We start from the raw sequence: 16,681 nt of genomic DNA, 5'->3' as shown, positions 1-16,681 counted from the left end.
TGGCACCGGGGTGATGGATACGTGATAGCAGGTGCATTATTGCCAGTCCGACGTTTGGAAAGGTCCACCATGCAGAGGTAGCAGTTGCTTGAGTGGTCAGTGGGTTCCTGCCAAATTATTGGGATAGCGAACTTCATCGCACTCTTTTCCCCTCTGTACCATCATACAAAATTACATTTATTTGACCCATGACTAATGTGTAAGAGATTCTGGTAACATATTTCATATATGATATATATTTTTAATAACATTGAAAATTGTAAAACATTTTAAAATTTCACTTTTTTTGACAAATTTTATAACGTAAAATTCCGAGCAACAATTGTCCATCTTACCATCCAAAGTAGATTGATAGATGAATTTGGTAATGATTAATGAAATTATTGATAATAAATGATAATCATAAATTAAGATAATGACGACAGTGATTGTTGGTTTAATGATGCTGTTAAATTAAAATGATAAAACAAGAAGGCTATGATAATGGCACTTCTAATTGCCATTGATCCAGCAACCCCATTCCACCAACCCACACCAACACCCATCCCATGGTGATCCATTAACCTTCACCCATAAAGTATACACCGCACTGGGCACCCATTTAAGGATGAGTTATCCCAAGGAAGGCTCAGAATAGATGCTGCCAAAGTGTCTCTTGGCCGGTAACGAAACGGAAATCACTGGGTTCATAGCACAATGCACAAACTACTGCATCACCACTGACCAAATATACGCTAATAAAGCACAGTACTTTAAATGTATGTATTATCACTAAATATACAAGGGGACGATATATTCATAATAGAGGGGTTTTTTGGGGTTAGATCGCATAAATATAAATGTATCGTTAAACCTGCCACCATCCCACACAGAAAATTGGTAAGATTTGCCATGTAAACAAAACATGCCAATTAGTGACTATTTCAACAAACCAGTGTGTTGGAAAGTAAACCCACAATATAAGAATAGGTTTTCCCCTTTTTTCTTATATTTTGACACTGGCAAAGGTGGTCCAACGATGATGATAAACTCACAATATTTACAAATATATATGAAGTGATAAACATTTCTAAGACAACACGGCTGGGTAACATCAATTCTAGATCGCTCAGTGTTCCAGTGGTCAAGGGGAGAATAGGTCCTGGTAGGCAGGACCCTGGCTCCCCGGCCTTCCAGCTCTTGTGAGAGCTAAGTTTCTGCGCGACCAGTGGTCAGGGGACCCACCGAGCCAGTGGTGGGTCAAGCTAGCCTCCCCTATGTCCCAGCCGGAGGACGCTAGGGTAGCGGGTAGACTGGGAATAGCTCCCGCCAGTTCGGAGGCTGTACCTCCCTAGGCTAGCAGTCAGAGCCGTGTAAAAGTCCCGCTAGGTACGGAGGCTGTACCTCAGGCTACGGGTGGGGGAACCGTATATCCCTCTGTGTGTGCATAGGGACTGTGTCGGAAGACAATAAACCAGTGTGTGCCTTAAGACGTTTATTCATCTGTTATTTACAACACTACAAAAGCACAGACCGCGAAATGCTGCTTACTCTATCAGTAGTAATGTATATTTAAACAAATATCTGCTCATCATTTGTTTTATTCACTGGTGGATGAAGGCCTCCTCATGCTGCGTCGGCCACGTGGAATGTTTGACCGTACTTCAGATTGCCGAACCGGTTTAGTCAGACCCGGTTCATATATCATTTGCCAATGATTGACCTTAGCCATGGTCGGGAACTGATCTCTGCGCGTGGTGTAATGTGTCATATGTGTATATGTGTGCGTGTGCAAGGGTGTCTGCATATTTGCATGTACAAGCTCAGGCATGTGTTGGTGTCAGTTTGTGTTATGATGAGAGAACAGTGATTTGTGCATTGCCCCAAGTTATATATTCCAGAAATATAAGTTTGATTAGAGGCCATGACACGCATGGCGTGGTTTGTGAGTGGCATTTCATTACTTTTGGAGACGTGGGTGGGTTGATCAAACTCACAAACCTATGCTGAAAAATTGTCAGGATAAGACAGCATATTATATTTTTGAATCCATGTGTACATTTGAGTGCTGTCTCCTCTTTTGCATTAGCTCTGGGTATTGTAGTTTCTTCCCACGCGCAACAGCATTTTAAGGAAGTATTAGGTCTCAGTGTGTGCCTTTCCTGTGAACACTATCCTTCTGCATCATCATCGGCAACGTCAGCAACCAGAACAATAGTATCGGCAACATTACCATCAGTGTAATGCTCAGCAGCAGCAAAAGCATACATTTGTAGAGGAGTAGTATGATGATGTCATGTCATGAGCACTGTAAGGAGACACCGAGAACAGAGGCGGGTCCGAGTGAAGGGGAGGAGCCGCCCAAGGAGGTACTTAAGGGGGACCCCGTGACGAAGGCGTGGTCGTTGTGGGAGCCCGGAGTGTGGATCAGCTGAAAGAGGTCTCTCCTGCTCGTGACCGGACGGTGTTGGCTGAACCCCCGTCCCCGTGGTCGACGAGTGGGAGAGCCGAAGAGATAGCTGAGAGTAGGGCTCGAAGAAGTTTGTGAGAATCGGCTGAGAGTGGAGTTCTTCTCTCCTCGGCCGTGCGGTGTTGGATGAGCCCCCGTCCCGGCCCGAGTGAGAGAGCCCAAGGGATAGTCGAGGTTAGGACGAGGAGAGCTTGGGGGTCCACGGGAAGCACCGAGCATCGAGGACACCTACCCCTGGTGTGAGCAGAGTGATTTAACCCGTGTTAATACACGGCGAAAGCCCTTACAAGAAGTTCTGTCTCCCCGTGGTTCTACGACGCACCACATTTATTTTCATCATCAAAATGATCACCTCCAACTAGCATGGTTGGCTACGTGCGGTGCAAAAGAAATTCAATGTAGTGCAGTCCTCGGTTTACGAACCTAATTTGTTCCTGAGACCCGTTCATAAGTCCGTAAGTCGGAACACTAATAATTCACTGTATTTACATGGCCATAAGGTCAGTGTTATGAACTGTTTTACGGTTCAGAAAAAAAGGGAAGCCATTGTTAAACTCATAATTAAGAATAAATCTTTCCCATTTGCATGTAACTGTGAAAAAATACTATAATAAATAAAACAAAGTAATATAATTAGATGTTTTTTACATTTTCACTCACCTTGAGTCCTGATGCTAGCGTTGTAGTCAGAAGGGGGGCAATGAGTCACCACAATTGCGCGCACACACGGGACACGCGCGCACACACACAACAACCGCCATTCGCCACTAAGTGGCGGTGACGTCACGACGATGCTTGTGCCAGGCCATGTGCACCTTGAGGCCACGTGAAGTGTCGAACACCTGCTGGCAGGAGGTCACGGGGCAGACCCAGGTGCCACAGGTCGACTGAGATGGCTCGCTGATGCACCACCTGTGCCCCCTACTGTGCCAACTTGCTGTGCATTAGCCACCCGGCGCTCCGCTCGTTGTTGTGAGCGTCGCTCCTCCACCCTCTGTTGTTGTTGGAGGGCGACTGCCTCCAACTACCCAGTAGCGTCATTCACGAGCCTCCTACACTGAGGCCGATCTTGACACCGCTGGTACCAGTCATCGGCAAGTCCAAGTGCTGTTAGCGGGCAGCACCGATGAACACCGGCACGGCACACGAGAGGGTGGATGGCAAGCGCCACGCCCGGCCGCCTTTGTCTCCTCAGTGGCGATGTTTACTACACACCGCACCAGGTACTCATTTGAGTCGACCTAGAGGAGGCCCAGGTCCCGTTCAAATAATCGTCACTGGTGTTGATCGTGAGCGGGAATTGAACTTAAGGGGCCGTCCATAAATGACGTCACGCATCTGGGGGGGGGGGGTCAGACATTTGTGACGATATCTGACGATGGGGGGTGGGGGGGGTTTGAGAAATGTGACGTCACATCAAAATGCGCAACTTTAAATAAATATAGACAACACGTTCTACTTAATCAAATATACTTTTTTATATAAATGTTTTCTCCTACAACAGAGTGCAGCGCCACATTAAATACGCACTACAATGACAATAGTTTAAAGCATGTTTTTTTTTGGGGGGGGGGCAGAGCTTTGTGACGTCATATTTGAGGGGGGTCTGACTTTTTGTGACGCCGTGTGACGAAGGGGGGGGGGATCAAAAATCGTCCAAAATCGCGTGACGTCATTTATGGACGGTCCCTTAGTTTGCAATTGCGAGTTTGCGTTTTAAGTCAGTTCATTTGCATTTTATAGGAGGTTGGTTCGTAAGTACGGGCGTTCCTAAGTTGAGGATGGCCTGTACATGCATAATCATTTGTGTTCATTGTCGCTGGCATCTTCATGTGAGTGTGGGCCTCAATTGTGCCGCTTTCCAAAACGTTTAGAACACTTAAAACGCACTGGAATGTTTACTCAAAAATAAAGACAGAACGTGCAGAATAATTTGTGCAAAATGCACTCCGACACACCTTCAGCACTCTCGACACATTATGGTGGAAAGTTTCTACAACTATGTGAAAATGTTCCCAAACCCTGCCCTCACCCACCCAATGTTTTGTCAATCTGCAATTGTTGCAAGAGAAGTGGTGTAATGGGTGTGATTTTACGTGGACACAACCCACATGCGAATTAGATATTGTGGAATTGTTCGGATTTATTGTCTGAAACGACCGCCTACGCCCCTCCATAAAGTGGTGGAGTGGGGAACGATAGTGGCTACGAACTCGACGACCGGATTTCGATTTCCCGATTACGGCCAACACCAGTGACGATTATCTGAACCGGTCCTGGGCCTCCCCTAGATTGACTCAGCCTCAAATGAGTACCTGGTGCGATGTGTAAACATCGTCATTTGGGAGACAAATGCGGCCGGGCGTGGTGCTGGTCACCCACCTCCTCGTGTGCCGTGCCAGCCTTCATAGGTACTCGCTAACAGCACTTTCCCAAACAGTCTGTTAGTAATAAACTAAAAATGATGATAGATAACAACATAGAGGACAAGTACATAACTAGAAAGACATGTTTGACTTGCATATTCACAAAATGTATACTTACATGCAAGGCCGTAATTCTAATATATATTGGGGGGGGGGGTACATCCCCCCCCCCCCAATAATCAAAATATGCTCAAAATGTCCCCCCCAATATATTGCTCTAAAAATATAAAAAAAAAAATTGCGATGCTATGTAAATAAAAATAACAATTTGCTGAACCTTGGCCACAATATCTGGACTTGTCTTCATATAACAATGCATAGATTTCTGTTTATATGATTGTGGTTATGGTTGTACTTTATATCTCTGCCATTACATACAATGAAACAAGAAAAGGTAAAAAATAAAAAAAAACAGCAATGTAATACAATACGCTATTAGACATTGTAAAAAATAAATAAAAAGTCCATCCCATGTGTTAGTGGATTTTTAAAAATATTTTAGGCAGGAAATTAGTTTTCAAATTCAGATTTTTTTTTCTCGGGGAGACCCCAGACCCCCTAGAAGATTTGGTCCCCCCCCAATGTTGACTCCATGGCTACGGCCTTGCTTACATGACAGTATGAGACGTATTTATGCTTGAGTTTTAGTCAGGTAGCAGCTGGAACAAAATGGGATTTTAAATTAGATTGAATTGATTTAAAAGATGCCACATGGCTTGATGCCAAACCTCAGAAGACCCAAGTTAACACACACAGTTTATAGAGAGAAACACATAGAATTACATTATTCTTACATTAGCTAATGCTACAACATCTGGTAGACTAACCCCTTCCCCATTGTTGTTGTTACTTTGTGCGTGCGCAGGTTCACAGGGTTCCAGCTGCCATCGCCTATCACAAGCACAGGACCACTGCTCACCATGAAGCTGAGCAGCGATTTTGCAGTGGGTGCTCAAGGATTTAAGCTGACCTATCAAGGTGAGCAACGTGCCGACATGCCACACTTCCTTTATTCAGCATGCAGTGTGCTTACAAAATAGTTTTGCAGGCAACATTTCCAGGCTTTTATTTATATCATTATTGATAGTGGCATCACGTCTTCATTGGATCTTGTTTTGTGTACACTTTACGCACTGGTGCGGCACATTTTAATTGGAACATTGAGCTGACCTTCGCGAGCACATTAGTGACACCATCTGGCATGTTTCTATACCGTTTTGCAGTGCTTACAATCATTAATCTTACATCGTAAATGAAAAGCTTAATACAACACTTGTACTGACATGTTGTAGTTATATGTAGATGTACAATGATAATTACTAAGTACAATACAACTCTTGTTTGCTGTCATGATGTATTTATATGCTTCATAAACACATTGGAGTGTGTGTGATATAGGTGTAATTGTTTTGATTAAGTTTTTAACATTTGTTAATTGTGTATATCCTTGGAATGTATATGGTTATGGACCACTTATTATTGACATAAGTTATCCGTGCTTTTCAACTACTTTTCAATCCTACTGTGACTATCCATACGTGACGTAAATACAGACCATGCCTTACCTAATGCGGAGGTTTACGTTTTAGAAAAATCCATGAATTCGACAATAGGACCTTATGGGAAAAATATGGTTGCATTCCTGGGTCCGAAATGATCACCCCCTCCCTCTTTTCTTACAAACTCTACAAGATTTCCGCCCTTATTGTATAATAGGATGCCGAGGCGTTCTCCGTTTCTTGTGAATTTAGACTATTTTTCAATTTCATCTCAATACACAAAAAAACCCCGTCTCCTTTACTCTCCCGGCACCGAAGAACTGGTGCCCAATGCACGCCCCTGACACCGAATTGCCAGCACGACACTCACCCCTTACACCTTCACGTGAACGTTAAATGATTCGCCATCTCGGTGCCCGTATGACTCACATCCTCAACGAGTAAACAACTAGATGCATGCGGCAATTTGTGAACATATATATGGTAAATAAATCGTTCTCACGGGCGATTCATTCACACCTTCCAACGAATGCAGCACTCTCATGGCACTACTTTTCGATGCAGAGATGAGAATCTTATCAGCGTCAAACTGCGTACAGCTGAAACATCACTCCCGTGTTCCGGGAAACAGACCTCGTGAGGTAAACTGTGTAGAGCCCCAACACGTGCTCAATAAAGCCTTGTAGGGAAAGGATTTTTTTGTACATTTAATTTCCTCTTGTATACCAGGTGTAGTACATGTTTTTCAGCCACAATTGTGTGCTTGATAATTGATGAAATGCATTAAATTCCTACGTCTTTTTATACCAACTGTGTTTTTTTCTATTATATTTATCCCATCGTTTACAGATTCAAATGTTGCAACGATGCCATGCAATACAATGAAAGCTTACAATGAAGACAATTCAGCACAGCAGACAACGATTAAATCAAGGAAACATTTTTCCTGATCTGTACATTCCTTTGAATTGATTCCCAGCATAAACCAGCACCACAAGATTTCCTCCCTATACCAAGGCCCTTCAACTATAGTTTCCAGTGGGACACACAATGAAATTAGCATGTGCAGGCAAAGCCACGTGACGTCATGTCACACGTACTTTTCTAAACGGTCAAATGTATGCATTTAACTCGCGTAACTTCTCTCTTTTCCGTTCCTATTTCTGTCTCGTTGTGAACACACGAACTTTTGTTTCAGCCTCCTGGTACAGTCCAATGTTTCAAATCCATATGCCATAGCAGGTAATACCCACTGTTATAAAAGTTTCCCATTCAAACATATTGGTATGTTGCATTCAAAGATTCAGTCAAGTTAATTGGCATAATACTTATTTTGCCGAATGGCAGAATTCTATAAATATACGTAAATAAAGGCTACGTAATTTGGGCCCCAATGTATATTATTTTGTTGTATACTGGGTAGTATGCAATGCTTCATTTTTTCCCGTACAGTATTTCAGATTTCCAACCACATGAAAAACATTAAACACGAATAGAAAAAATAACATTCAGGTACCTGCTACATACATATATAATAATAAAACCTGATACATATTTAACGAAAATGATGCATACATTGTGAATTTTCAAATAAGGCTATCCTATTTTAAATTCACAAATTCTTCAGATGTTTCAATGGTGAAGCAGACTGGACTTGCAGAGTTTATTGGTTCGTCAATCCCCCAACATGAACGTTGAGAGATGGGCAAGCTTGTTAAATCTCGCCCCTCACCACGTCTCTGCACCCAGAAGTAGAAATGGGGAAACCGCAACTCGTCTATTGGCAGGTCACGTGCAGTAGAGTAAAACGTTAGTTTAATCCACCTCTTCCAGGATGCCTGGCCGCCATAGAAGAGTAGACCAAATAACCTCCAATGGGGCTCTTTAAAATCTCCCTCTGATGGACGGGGTTTATACCAGTGGTGGCATGTACAGTATGTATGTGTGTATGTTGAACTTCTTTCGCACCGTACGTTAACAACCATGCTAATCGGAGGTGCGCGGGAAGGACGAACTAAAAACAAAGCAGTTTTCAAGAAACGAAGTTTTCAATCTATATTTAAAAGTGTATAGCCCCAGTCGCTTACTAATATCGGAAAAGCATTCCAGACGACACAGAAGCGCATCCGAAAACACGCGATGTGGTGACCGTCTTTATTTGGTGGCTAGCCAATAGCCGCTGCGAGGGTGACTGGAGTTCGCGTCATGGTTTATGGCATGAGCAAGCCATTGAAGGGCTACATCTTTTTATAATGTGGCTGTAATATTAAAAAACATCTTCGGCTGCATTTTGACCTCATTTGTAGGGCTACAATTATCATTATGGTTTTCAGTGTTCTCATCAGAATCCAAGTTGAAACTCCCTTACTTAGGAGAACCAGAACTAATTGAAGTCATCACCATTAGAGACGCATGAATATGCCATTTCTCATAACTGTGATGAGACAAAGTTAGGAAGCCACTAGAGCTATGCACTTTTAAATCTAGATTGAACATTCATTTTCTTAGAACGTCTTTATGCGTTTAGTTTTTTGTCCTTCCCTGAACCTCCGATTAGCATGGTTGGCTTCGTACGTTTCGAAAGAAGATCAACATACAATATTCAGACAAGCATGCTTAAAGGCAGAATATAGCACTCTAGGACTCTTAAGACTTCATGAATATCTTTTATCTTGACTTAAAGCTTTCGTGACTGCAGGAATTAATATTCTTGGGTGTTTCGGTAAATACAGTTTCAAAACGCTTTATATTACTGTACCACAAAACCTTGACCTTGAACTGTTGCATACCAAATATTTAGTAAAATAAAAACCTTACATTGTTGGTATTTAGGGTGTAGGCTTATATTTGCAGACATAAGTTATACTACGAAATAGGGCAATTATGCATTCTCACACATGCTATTTTGTAATACTCTGTAATGCTTTTTTTATATTCAATTATGTTGTTAACTTTGTGGAGTTCAATATACTTGTATGTTATCATTTGAATTTATATACATGCCAATAGATTTAAAAAATTCAACTGGACAAATGTAATACGCTAAACTTAATTAAAATCAAGTATTATCACCACATTAACGTGCCCTTGGAATATGCCCTCATATTGTATCTAACACACATTAATTGCATTTAAACATACTTGCAATGTAATTTTCCAAATAACATTATATATTTTCTTCCTGTATTTACATTATTAACCAATTACGTGGTGTTTTTACCATTTCTTAAAAAAAGAATAGGATTGCATTTTTATTTTCTAAATAACGAGGGAAAATATAATCTTACATGTTAAAACCGTGAAATTATGTAAAATCTACAAGGTTGAAATCATATGTAAACAACTAAAATGAATGTTGTTCCTATATCTGAAAAATAAATGCATGTAGTTCAAGTAAGAAAATTATTTGATGTGAAAGAAAAATAATCATTGATTATTTTCACAGCAAGAATTTTTTTTGGTAATTTTATCATGTAAAACTTCAGGTTACCTTCGCTTTATATGGGTTTGGTTTGTGATTTCACGTATATGGGGCTGACCAATTTATACCCAAAATTCGCTCTATGCAGTTTGAATTCATGTATGTGTGGCTATGCGGTCGGGCGTGGGACAAAGTTGTCTGTAACACATGCCTTACCCAGCAGACAAATTTCTTGTGTGGTTTCACTTGGTGCATCCTTTTTTGGAATACATCTACCACATAAATCGAGGGAAATCTGTTATTTGCTTGGAATCGAAGATACATATATGAGCTGTAGCACTGGTGTATATAGAAATATAATATAATCCACGAAGAGAAATTACGATGCTGTTGTGGTATATAGTGGGGTGGAACGGTGGTGTGGTAGCAAGCATACTATGCTATGAACCCGGTGATCTGTGTTCGATTCCTGTTCCATGGCTTAAATCACTGCCATGTGATCTCTGATATTCTGCCCCCACCCCATTCACCAACCCAGTGTATTCCAATACATTTAAGTTCTGCAGGGAAGGCAGTCTTATCCATAACAGTTTTTTTTGGGTTAGATCGCGTAAATATGAGTGTCATTAAACCCACCACCACCCGACACATCCAATTAGTAAGGTTTGTCACATAAACGGAACATGCCAATTTGTTGCTAGTACAGCACACCGGTGTGTTGGAGCCAAGCCAATCTAACCCAAAACAACTGTATTATGGCTATTGGTCGTGAAAGCCTACGTGTTAAATGGAAGCCTTAGATGCATTCATTTGCTTCAAGGGATTATAAATGTAAAAGAAAAACCCCAATTTATTTTAATACGTGCAGTTTTTTTTATAGATTTCCAAAGAACTGGTTTCTATTCAGAGTCTTTAAAACCTGCTGTCATATACTGTGATGGCACCGTCTTGCAGATGCCTTGTCAACGTCAGTGAAGAAGGTAGCTTTCATAGTCATAGCTGAGCCACACGCAGGGGTGCTGCTCAATGTTCCATGTGAAGCGTATTCTCTTGCTCATTATGGAGGTGTGAAATGACTTAGACTCGTGGGGGAGGAGGTTTATCTCAGAACAGCGCGTACAACATTTAATGATAGCTCGTGTTTCACAATAATGCAAGTGTACCTAATACCCTTCAGATATGAGCCATCGTGACATGTTTAGCACTTTTTTTCTGAACAAAAAACAATATTGCCGTAACAAATACATTTTAACAATGCATTTCCAACTGTGTAAGGTTTTCGCAGATGTGCCGTGTAGCTCTCTGATGTGTTTAGGTGTTTTTCATGCGTGTTCGGCATGTCTGACGTTTTGCTCCACGTGCTGGGAGCTTGTTCAGAAACTGAACTGACATCCTGAATTGAGTTCCTAAAGAAGCTGCCAGCACGTGGATAAAAACGTCTGACATCATTCTGAACAACACGTGGTACAACCCCTTCAAAAAACACATCGGAGAGCTATTGCATTTCTCAATTTAAATCCACGTTCAAATTAATAAATCACATATTTTAAAGTAGGGCTGCGACTATGTATTTATAGCACCGTTTAATTGCTGGGAGACATCATCTGTAATTTAAATGTCACTTGTAATTTAGAAAGGTTTGAGGATTTTATGGGATAACAATCTATATTATTCTGTGGAGCTGGTCTTCGAGCTCCTTTAATCCTATTCTACTGACACTTTGATAGTTTTGAGAAATGTGCCTGGTGTCAACAAAACTTGGAAAATTATGAACCTGCACAGTAATATTTATAAGCCGGGTAACCTTCAAAGCACTGACAGCCATTGGATCCTGATTCATGCCGCGGTCCTGCCGTGGTCCGGCTTTCTTCAATTTGTTGAGCTGTGGGTTTACATGCAGATTGTTTTCCTTTTTTGTTTGATGAATGTGTTGGCGTGCTGTTGCTGCTGCCAGGCTACACCTATTCGCTGTGACATCGTGTTGATAAGGCAGAGCCAGAGAAAGTGAAATTGAATTTAAGCTTCTGTAAATATCTTTGTTAATTTTTTTTTTATATTTAAACGTTCCAGAGTAACACAAATATTGAATGCATTAATTTTTGTAATGCTTTAAAAACATGCCTTTCTCCTTGTAAGTATTTTAAATATATAAAAAATATATACCTGCTGCCTGCTCTGATGTAGGGATCAAAAACATTGACAATGACAAATAAATGGAACAAAATCTCAAAAGTGTACAAAGAAATGATGCTCAGAACCTGCGAGACAAAAATATCAAACACATACCATCAGGTAACTTATGCAAGTTAAGATACATCATGTTGACATTTACGAAAAGTGAGTGAGGCTTGTGTCAGACATGTTGCTCAAAGGGATGAAATTGAAAACCAATTACTTTAAAATTGCTTTTTGCATTTAGTTTGTTGTCCTGCCCCCGCACCTCTGATTACACGATGTAACACAATTTTTGTTCCTGGGTAGTGTTATTTTGTAATTGCTTATGCCTAGAAAATATAGAAAATGGCTATTATTCCCGATACTCTTGTGACCAGGACAGTGATATTTTTTTAATTTACCTATTTTCAATGAGAAAACGGGCGAATTTGTGTTTTTTAGTTCACAAAAAACAACATGAATCATAATTAACATGTATTTATACTGAAGTAATCCAAAAATGACTACTAAAGATTTAGAAGCGAGTACTTTTTCGAGATTTACAACTATACCGTAAATCACTTTCACGAACCAGCCCCCAAATGTAGTCTCCCATCATGTTCTTGTTTTACTGTCCTTGGTAGCAGCATTCGAAGTCCAGTTTATCCTGGTGGAAGCATTATCCTTGCTCCTCCGAGTACGCTCCCATATCTCCTTGAATTTATCAAGATGAGCATCAAGGATATGAACTTTGAGGGATATCCTACAGCCCATTGTGCCCTAGTTCTTCACCAAAATCTCAACCAGCTCCACATAGTTTTCGACCTCGTGATTGCCCAGGAAGCCACAAACCACTGCGACAAAGCTGTTCCAAGCCACTTTCTCCTCACTAGTGAGCTTCTTGTGGAATTCATTGCACTCCAGGATCTTCATTTTCTGTGGTCCGATGAAGACACTGGCTTTGACCTTTGCCTCAGACAGCTTAGGGAATAAGTTTTAAAGGTACTTGAAGGCTGCCGACTCCTTATCTACAGCTCTGATAAATTGTTTCACGAGGCGCATTTTGTTGTGCAATGGTGGCATCAGCACCTTCCGTGGGGCCACCAGTGGCTCCCACTTTACATTCTTCCTCCCCACAGAGAATTCGGTCCGCTTTGGCCAGTCCTGCCTGTAGTAGTGTGCCTTGGTGTCCCTGCTGTCCCAAAGGCAATGATAGCAGGGACACTTGGTAAAACCGCCCTGGAGACCCATCAGGAATGCCACCATTTTGAAGTCTCCGATGACCCCCCCAGCCATAATCACCACACTTCAAGGCGTCCGGCAAGGTCTTGATGCTGTTGTAATCCTCTGAGGTGCACCGAGTGAGCCAGGGGAAGAGATGGGTACTTGTTACCATTATGGAGCAGCACGGCTTTGAGGCTCCTGGATGAGCTGTCAATGAAGAAACCCCACTCATTCTGGTTACAGGCGATTCCGATTGCCTCGAACAGACTGGTCACATTGTGGCAGAAGCAGAGCCCATCTTGACGGGTGAAGAAGCTGCAAAAATGTTGCTGACGCTTCCTCTGATCTGCAACTTGCAAACTTTCATCCAACAAGTTCCACTGCTTCAAGCCGAGACGTCAAAAGCTCGGCATTGGACTTGGTGAGACCAAGATCTCTGATCAAGTTGTTGAGGTCTTTTTGGTTGGGGTCGTATGGGTTTCTCTCCTCAGCTCCACCTCTGAAATTGTCATCTGGATCTAAAACGTCTTCCTCGCTCTCTGACTTGCTGCTCTCTTCTAAAGACGGCTGCTCTCTCTCCGGAGGAGTGGGTATGGGGAGCTCATGGCAGTGTGGCACTGGGGCGATGGATGAAGGAAGGTCCAGATACGTGATAGCAGGTGCATTCTTGCCAGTCCGACGTTTGGAGGGTCCACCATGCAGAAGTAGCAGTTGCTTGAGTGGTCAGTGGGTTCCCGCCAAATTCTTTGGATGGCTCTCTTTTCCCCTCTGTACCATCCTACAAAAATACATTTATTTCACACATGACTAATATAAGAGATTCTCGCAACATTTTTCATGTATGATATCTTTTTTAATAACATGGAAATTGTAAAACATTTTAAAAGTAAAAATTTTATAACATAAAATTTCGAGCAAAAATTGTCCATCTTACCTTCCAGAGTTTTATAGCATTGTTCGCAGGTGAAATCAGGTGCCCAGGGTTTGTCTTGATCCCCGATAGGCATGCCGAAATATGCCTTCTAGGCCTCACATATCTGAGCAGATGCTTCCACAGAGTACGTTTTTGCTCTTGTCTTGATAAATTGGCCACAGACATAGCAAAATGCGTCGGCCTGATGCTTGCAGCCTCTTGATGCCATCTCAGAAAAATTCAGATATGTATCGACTTAGGCAGCTGGAAATAAACTGAACTGGTGGGCTTAAGGCCCCTGTATTTATACTACTATTTATATTACTGAAAAGTTCTATAATGTTCTAGAAGTTACTCCAAGTTTACTCAGCACTGAATCTGGAATGTTCTGGAAAATAGGTAAATTTAAAAATATCACTGTCCCGGTCATAAAAGCAAAGTTTGTGGGGAATAAGACATTTTCTGTACTTTTGGAGGCATAAACAATTCGGAAATAACACTTACTACCCAGGAACAAAAAACATGTTACACAGTGATTATCATGGTTGACTTTATACGGTGCAAAGGAAGTTCAACATGCATACTGTGGCGCTTTTGGTTCTAGCCTACTTCAAGGCTCATCTTTATTGCCGACACTGTTATATTTTTGGTCAGCCAAGTCACGCTTATATAGTGTGGGTCGAGTCTACCGAGTGTAATGGATATCAAAACGGCGGCGATTTCAGAGGGTTGGTTCGTCTTAAAATTTTAGACAAGCTCCCCCTGCCTGCTTTCACACCATAGTGAATATCTGCACCACACGGTGTGCTTATACTATACCCCAGAACGACCCCTTTGTCCCCTCACCTCACATCTGAGACTAAGCGTTCCCGAACACACACACACCCTTAAGCCATGTTTAACCTTAGCTGGCGTTTACCACCCACTTTTGGGCTACATTCATCAGAAAGCCAACTTTGAGGTGATGACGCTTGATGTTGATCGCCGTGGGCCAACCCTGGCCTGACACCGTCGTCCGACAAGAGAGCCGGTGCCTGCTGACTCCTCTCCACAACAGGGCAGCATCAGGCAGCCTCCCTGCACTCCTCTGCCTGTCCCTGCTCCCTCACCGGGTGTCCAAGCTGGATGCTTGGAGGTTTTCGGGGACCGTTCCTGGCTGGACCTCGCGAGCAGATATAGTTGAGGTCCATACTCTTTGGTTCTTTCGGTAAAGTCACGTAGATAGAAAATTAATAGATCACGACGTTTCGATCACAACACAAGCAACCGTCATCAGGTGAGACAAACACAGCAGGAGAACTGCTGACGCAGGATAAAGAGCTGCTGCAACAAGAGGTTATATAGGATTTAGGTGGGCTCAACCCAAGGGTAAGTGGACGGTGCTAGAGATGGGATTTGTACGTAAATGTAAGAGATTAGCATGTCAATGTGAGGGGGGACATAATTTCCCCCCTTGGGAAGTCAATGCTCCTTTGGCTCACCACACATGGTACACTGGAGTTGCTTCCTCTTGGTCGCACACTCCTTATGGCTCACTTCAGCTAAAGAAGTCTGTTCCTACATTGTTACAGCCCTTCAATACCCTCACATGATATTGATATGGCTGGAGGGCCAATGCCCATCGCATCACTCTATTATTCTCCAGTCTAGCCCAGTCTAGATGGAGCAAAGGTTGCTGGTCAGTTTCCAAGATCACTCCATTCCATACAAAAATATACGGAATTTTTGAACTGCCTGTACCAACGCTAAGCACTTCCTCTCAATGGTCCAGTACCGGCGCTCCCGATGCAAAAGTTTACGACTTGCATAAAGCACCAGGAATAATTATCCATGATTCTGGAATACGACTGCCCCCAGATCTGTCTCTGATTCATCAGTTCGTAACACAAATGGTTTTGTCTCATCAGCCAACCTCAAGATAGGCTCGTGGGTCTGAGCCGTCTTGAGCATCTCAAAGCTTTGCATCCCCTTTTTTGTTCTGTCTGTTAAGGGTTTGGCTGCCTCAGCAAACTTTGGGATAAATTTCTGGTAGTATCCCACCAGCCAGAGAAATGACCGAAGCTCCTTATTTTTGGGAGTCTTTGCTTCAGCTATCTTGCAAAAAAATGTTTCCTGTGGCCGTATTCCACCTTCTCCCACACAATGTCCCAGACAGTCCATTACTGTCATTCCAACTTCGCACTTTGATGGCCTTACTGTGAGGTTGTTCTCTGCAAGTCTATGGAAGACTGTCTCCAGTACCCTTAGGTGTTCCTTTCAGGTCTTTGTGTGGATTACAATGTCATCCATATAGTTGACAGCTTGTGGGATCCCCTTCAGTAGGCACCTCATCATCCTACTGAACACCGTTGGAGCATTCACAACCGCAACGGGCATTGTCCGCCATTGATATAGACCATAATGGATTGTGAAGGCCGTTTTATGTCAGTCCCCTGGGCCTATGGGAATTTGCCAGTACCCCTTCGCTAAATAAAGCCTTGTAAAGTACTGACCATGCCAACTGTGAAAATAGGACCTGCTGGTTGGGGATGGGTTCTGCATCCCAAACTGTAACTTTATTAAGTCAACGATAGTCGACACAAAACTCTATGGACC

The 16,681-nt window shown here is 42.4% G+C and overlaps 1 protein-coding gene across 3 annotated transcripts in view; it reads left to right on the top strand.

The window, feature by feature from the left end:
* Window positions 1-16,681, top strand: part of CSMD3 (CUB and Sushi multiple domains 3) — a 426,461-nt gene that overhangs the window by 56,993 nt on the left and 352,787 nt on the right. For all 3 annotated transcript variants that reach the window (XM_078855831.1, XM_078855830.1, XM_078855832.1), the window contains exon 3: window positions 5,741-5,853. In XM_078855831.1, coding sequence (XP_078711957.1) covers window positions 5,741-5,853 — 113 coding nt within the window. The remainder of the gene's footprint in view (window positions 1-5,740; window positions 5,854-16,681) is intronic.

This window comes from Lampetra fluviatilis, chromosome 4 (assembly GCF_964198595.1).
Source record: "Lampetra fluviatilis chromosome 4, kcLamFluv1.1, whole genome shotgun sequence".
NCBI lineage: Eukaryota > Metazoa > Chordata > Hyperoartia > Petromyzontiformes > Petromyzontidae > Lampetra > Lampetra fluviatilis.
This window is presented reverse-complemented; position numbering and strand designations above follow the sequence as displayed.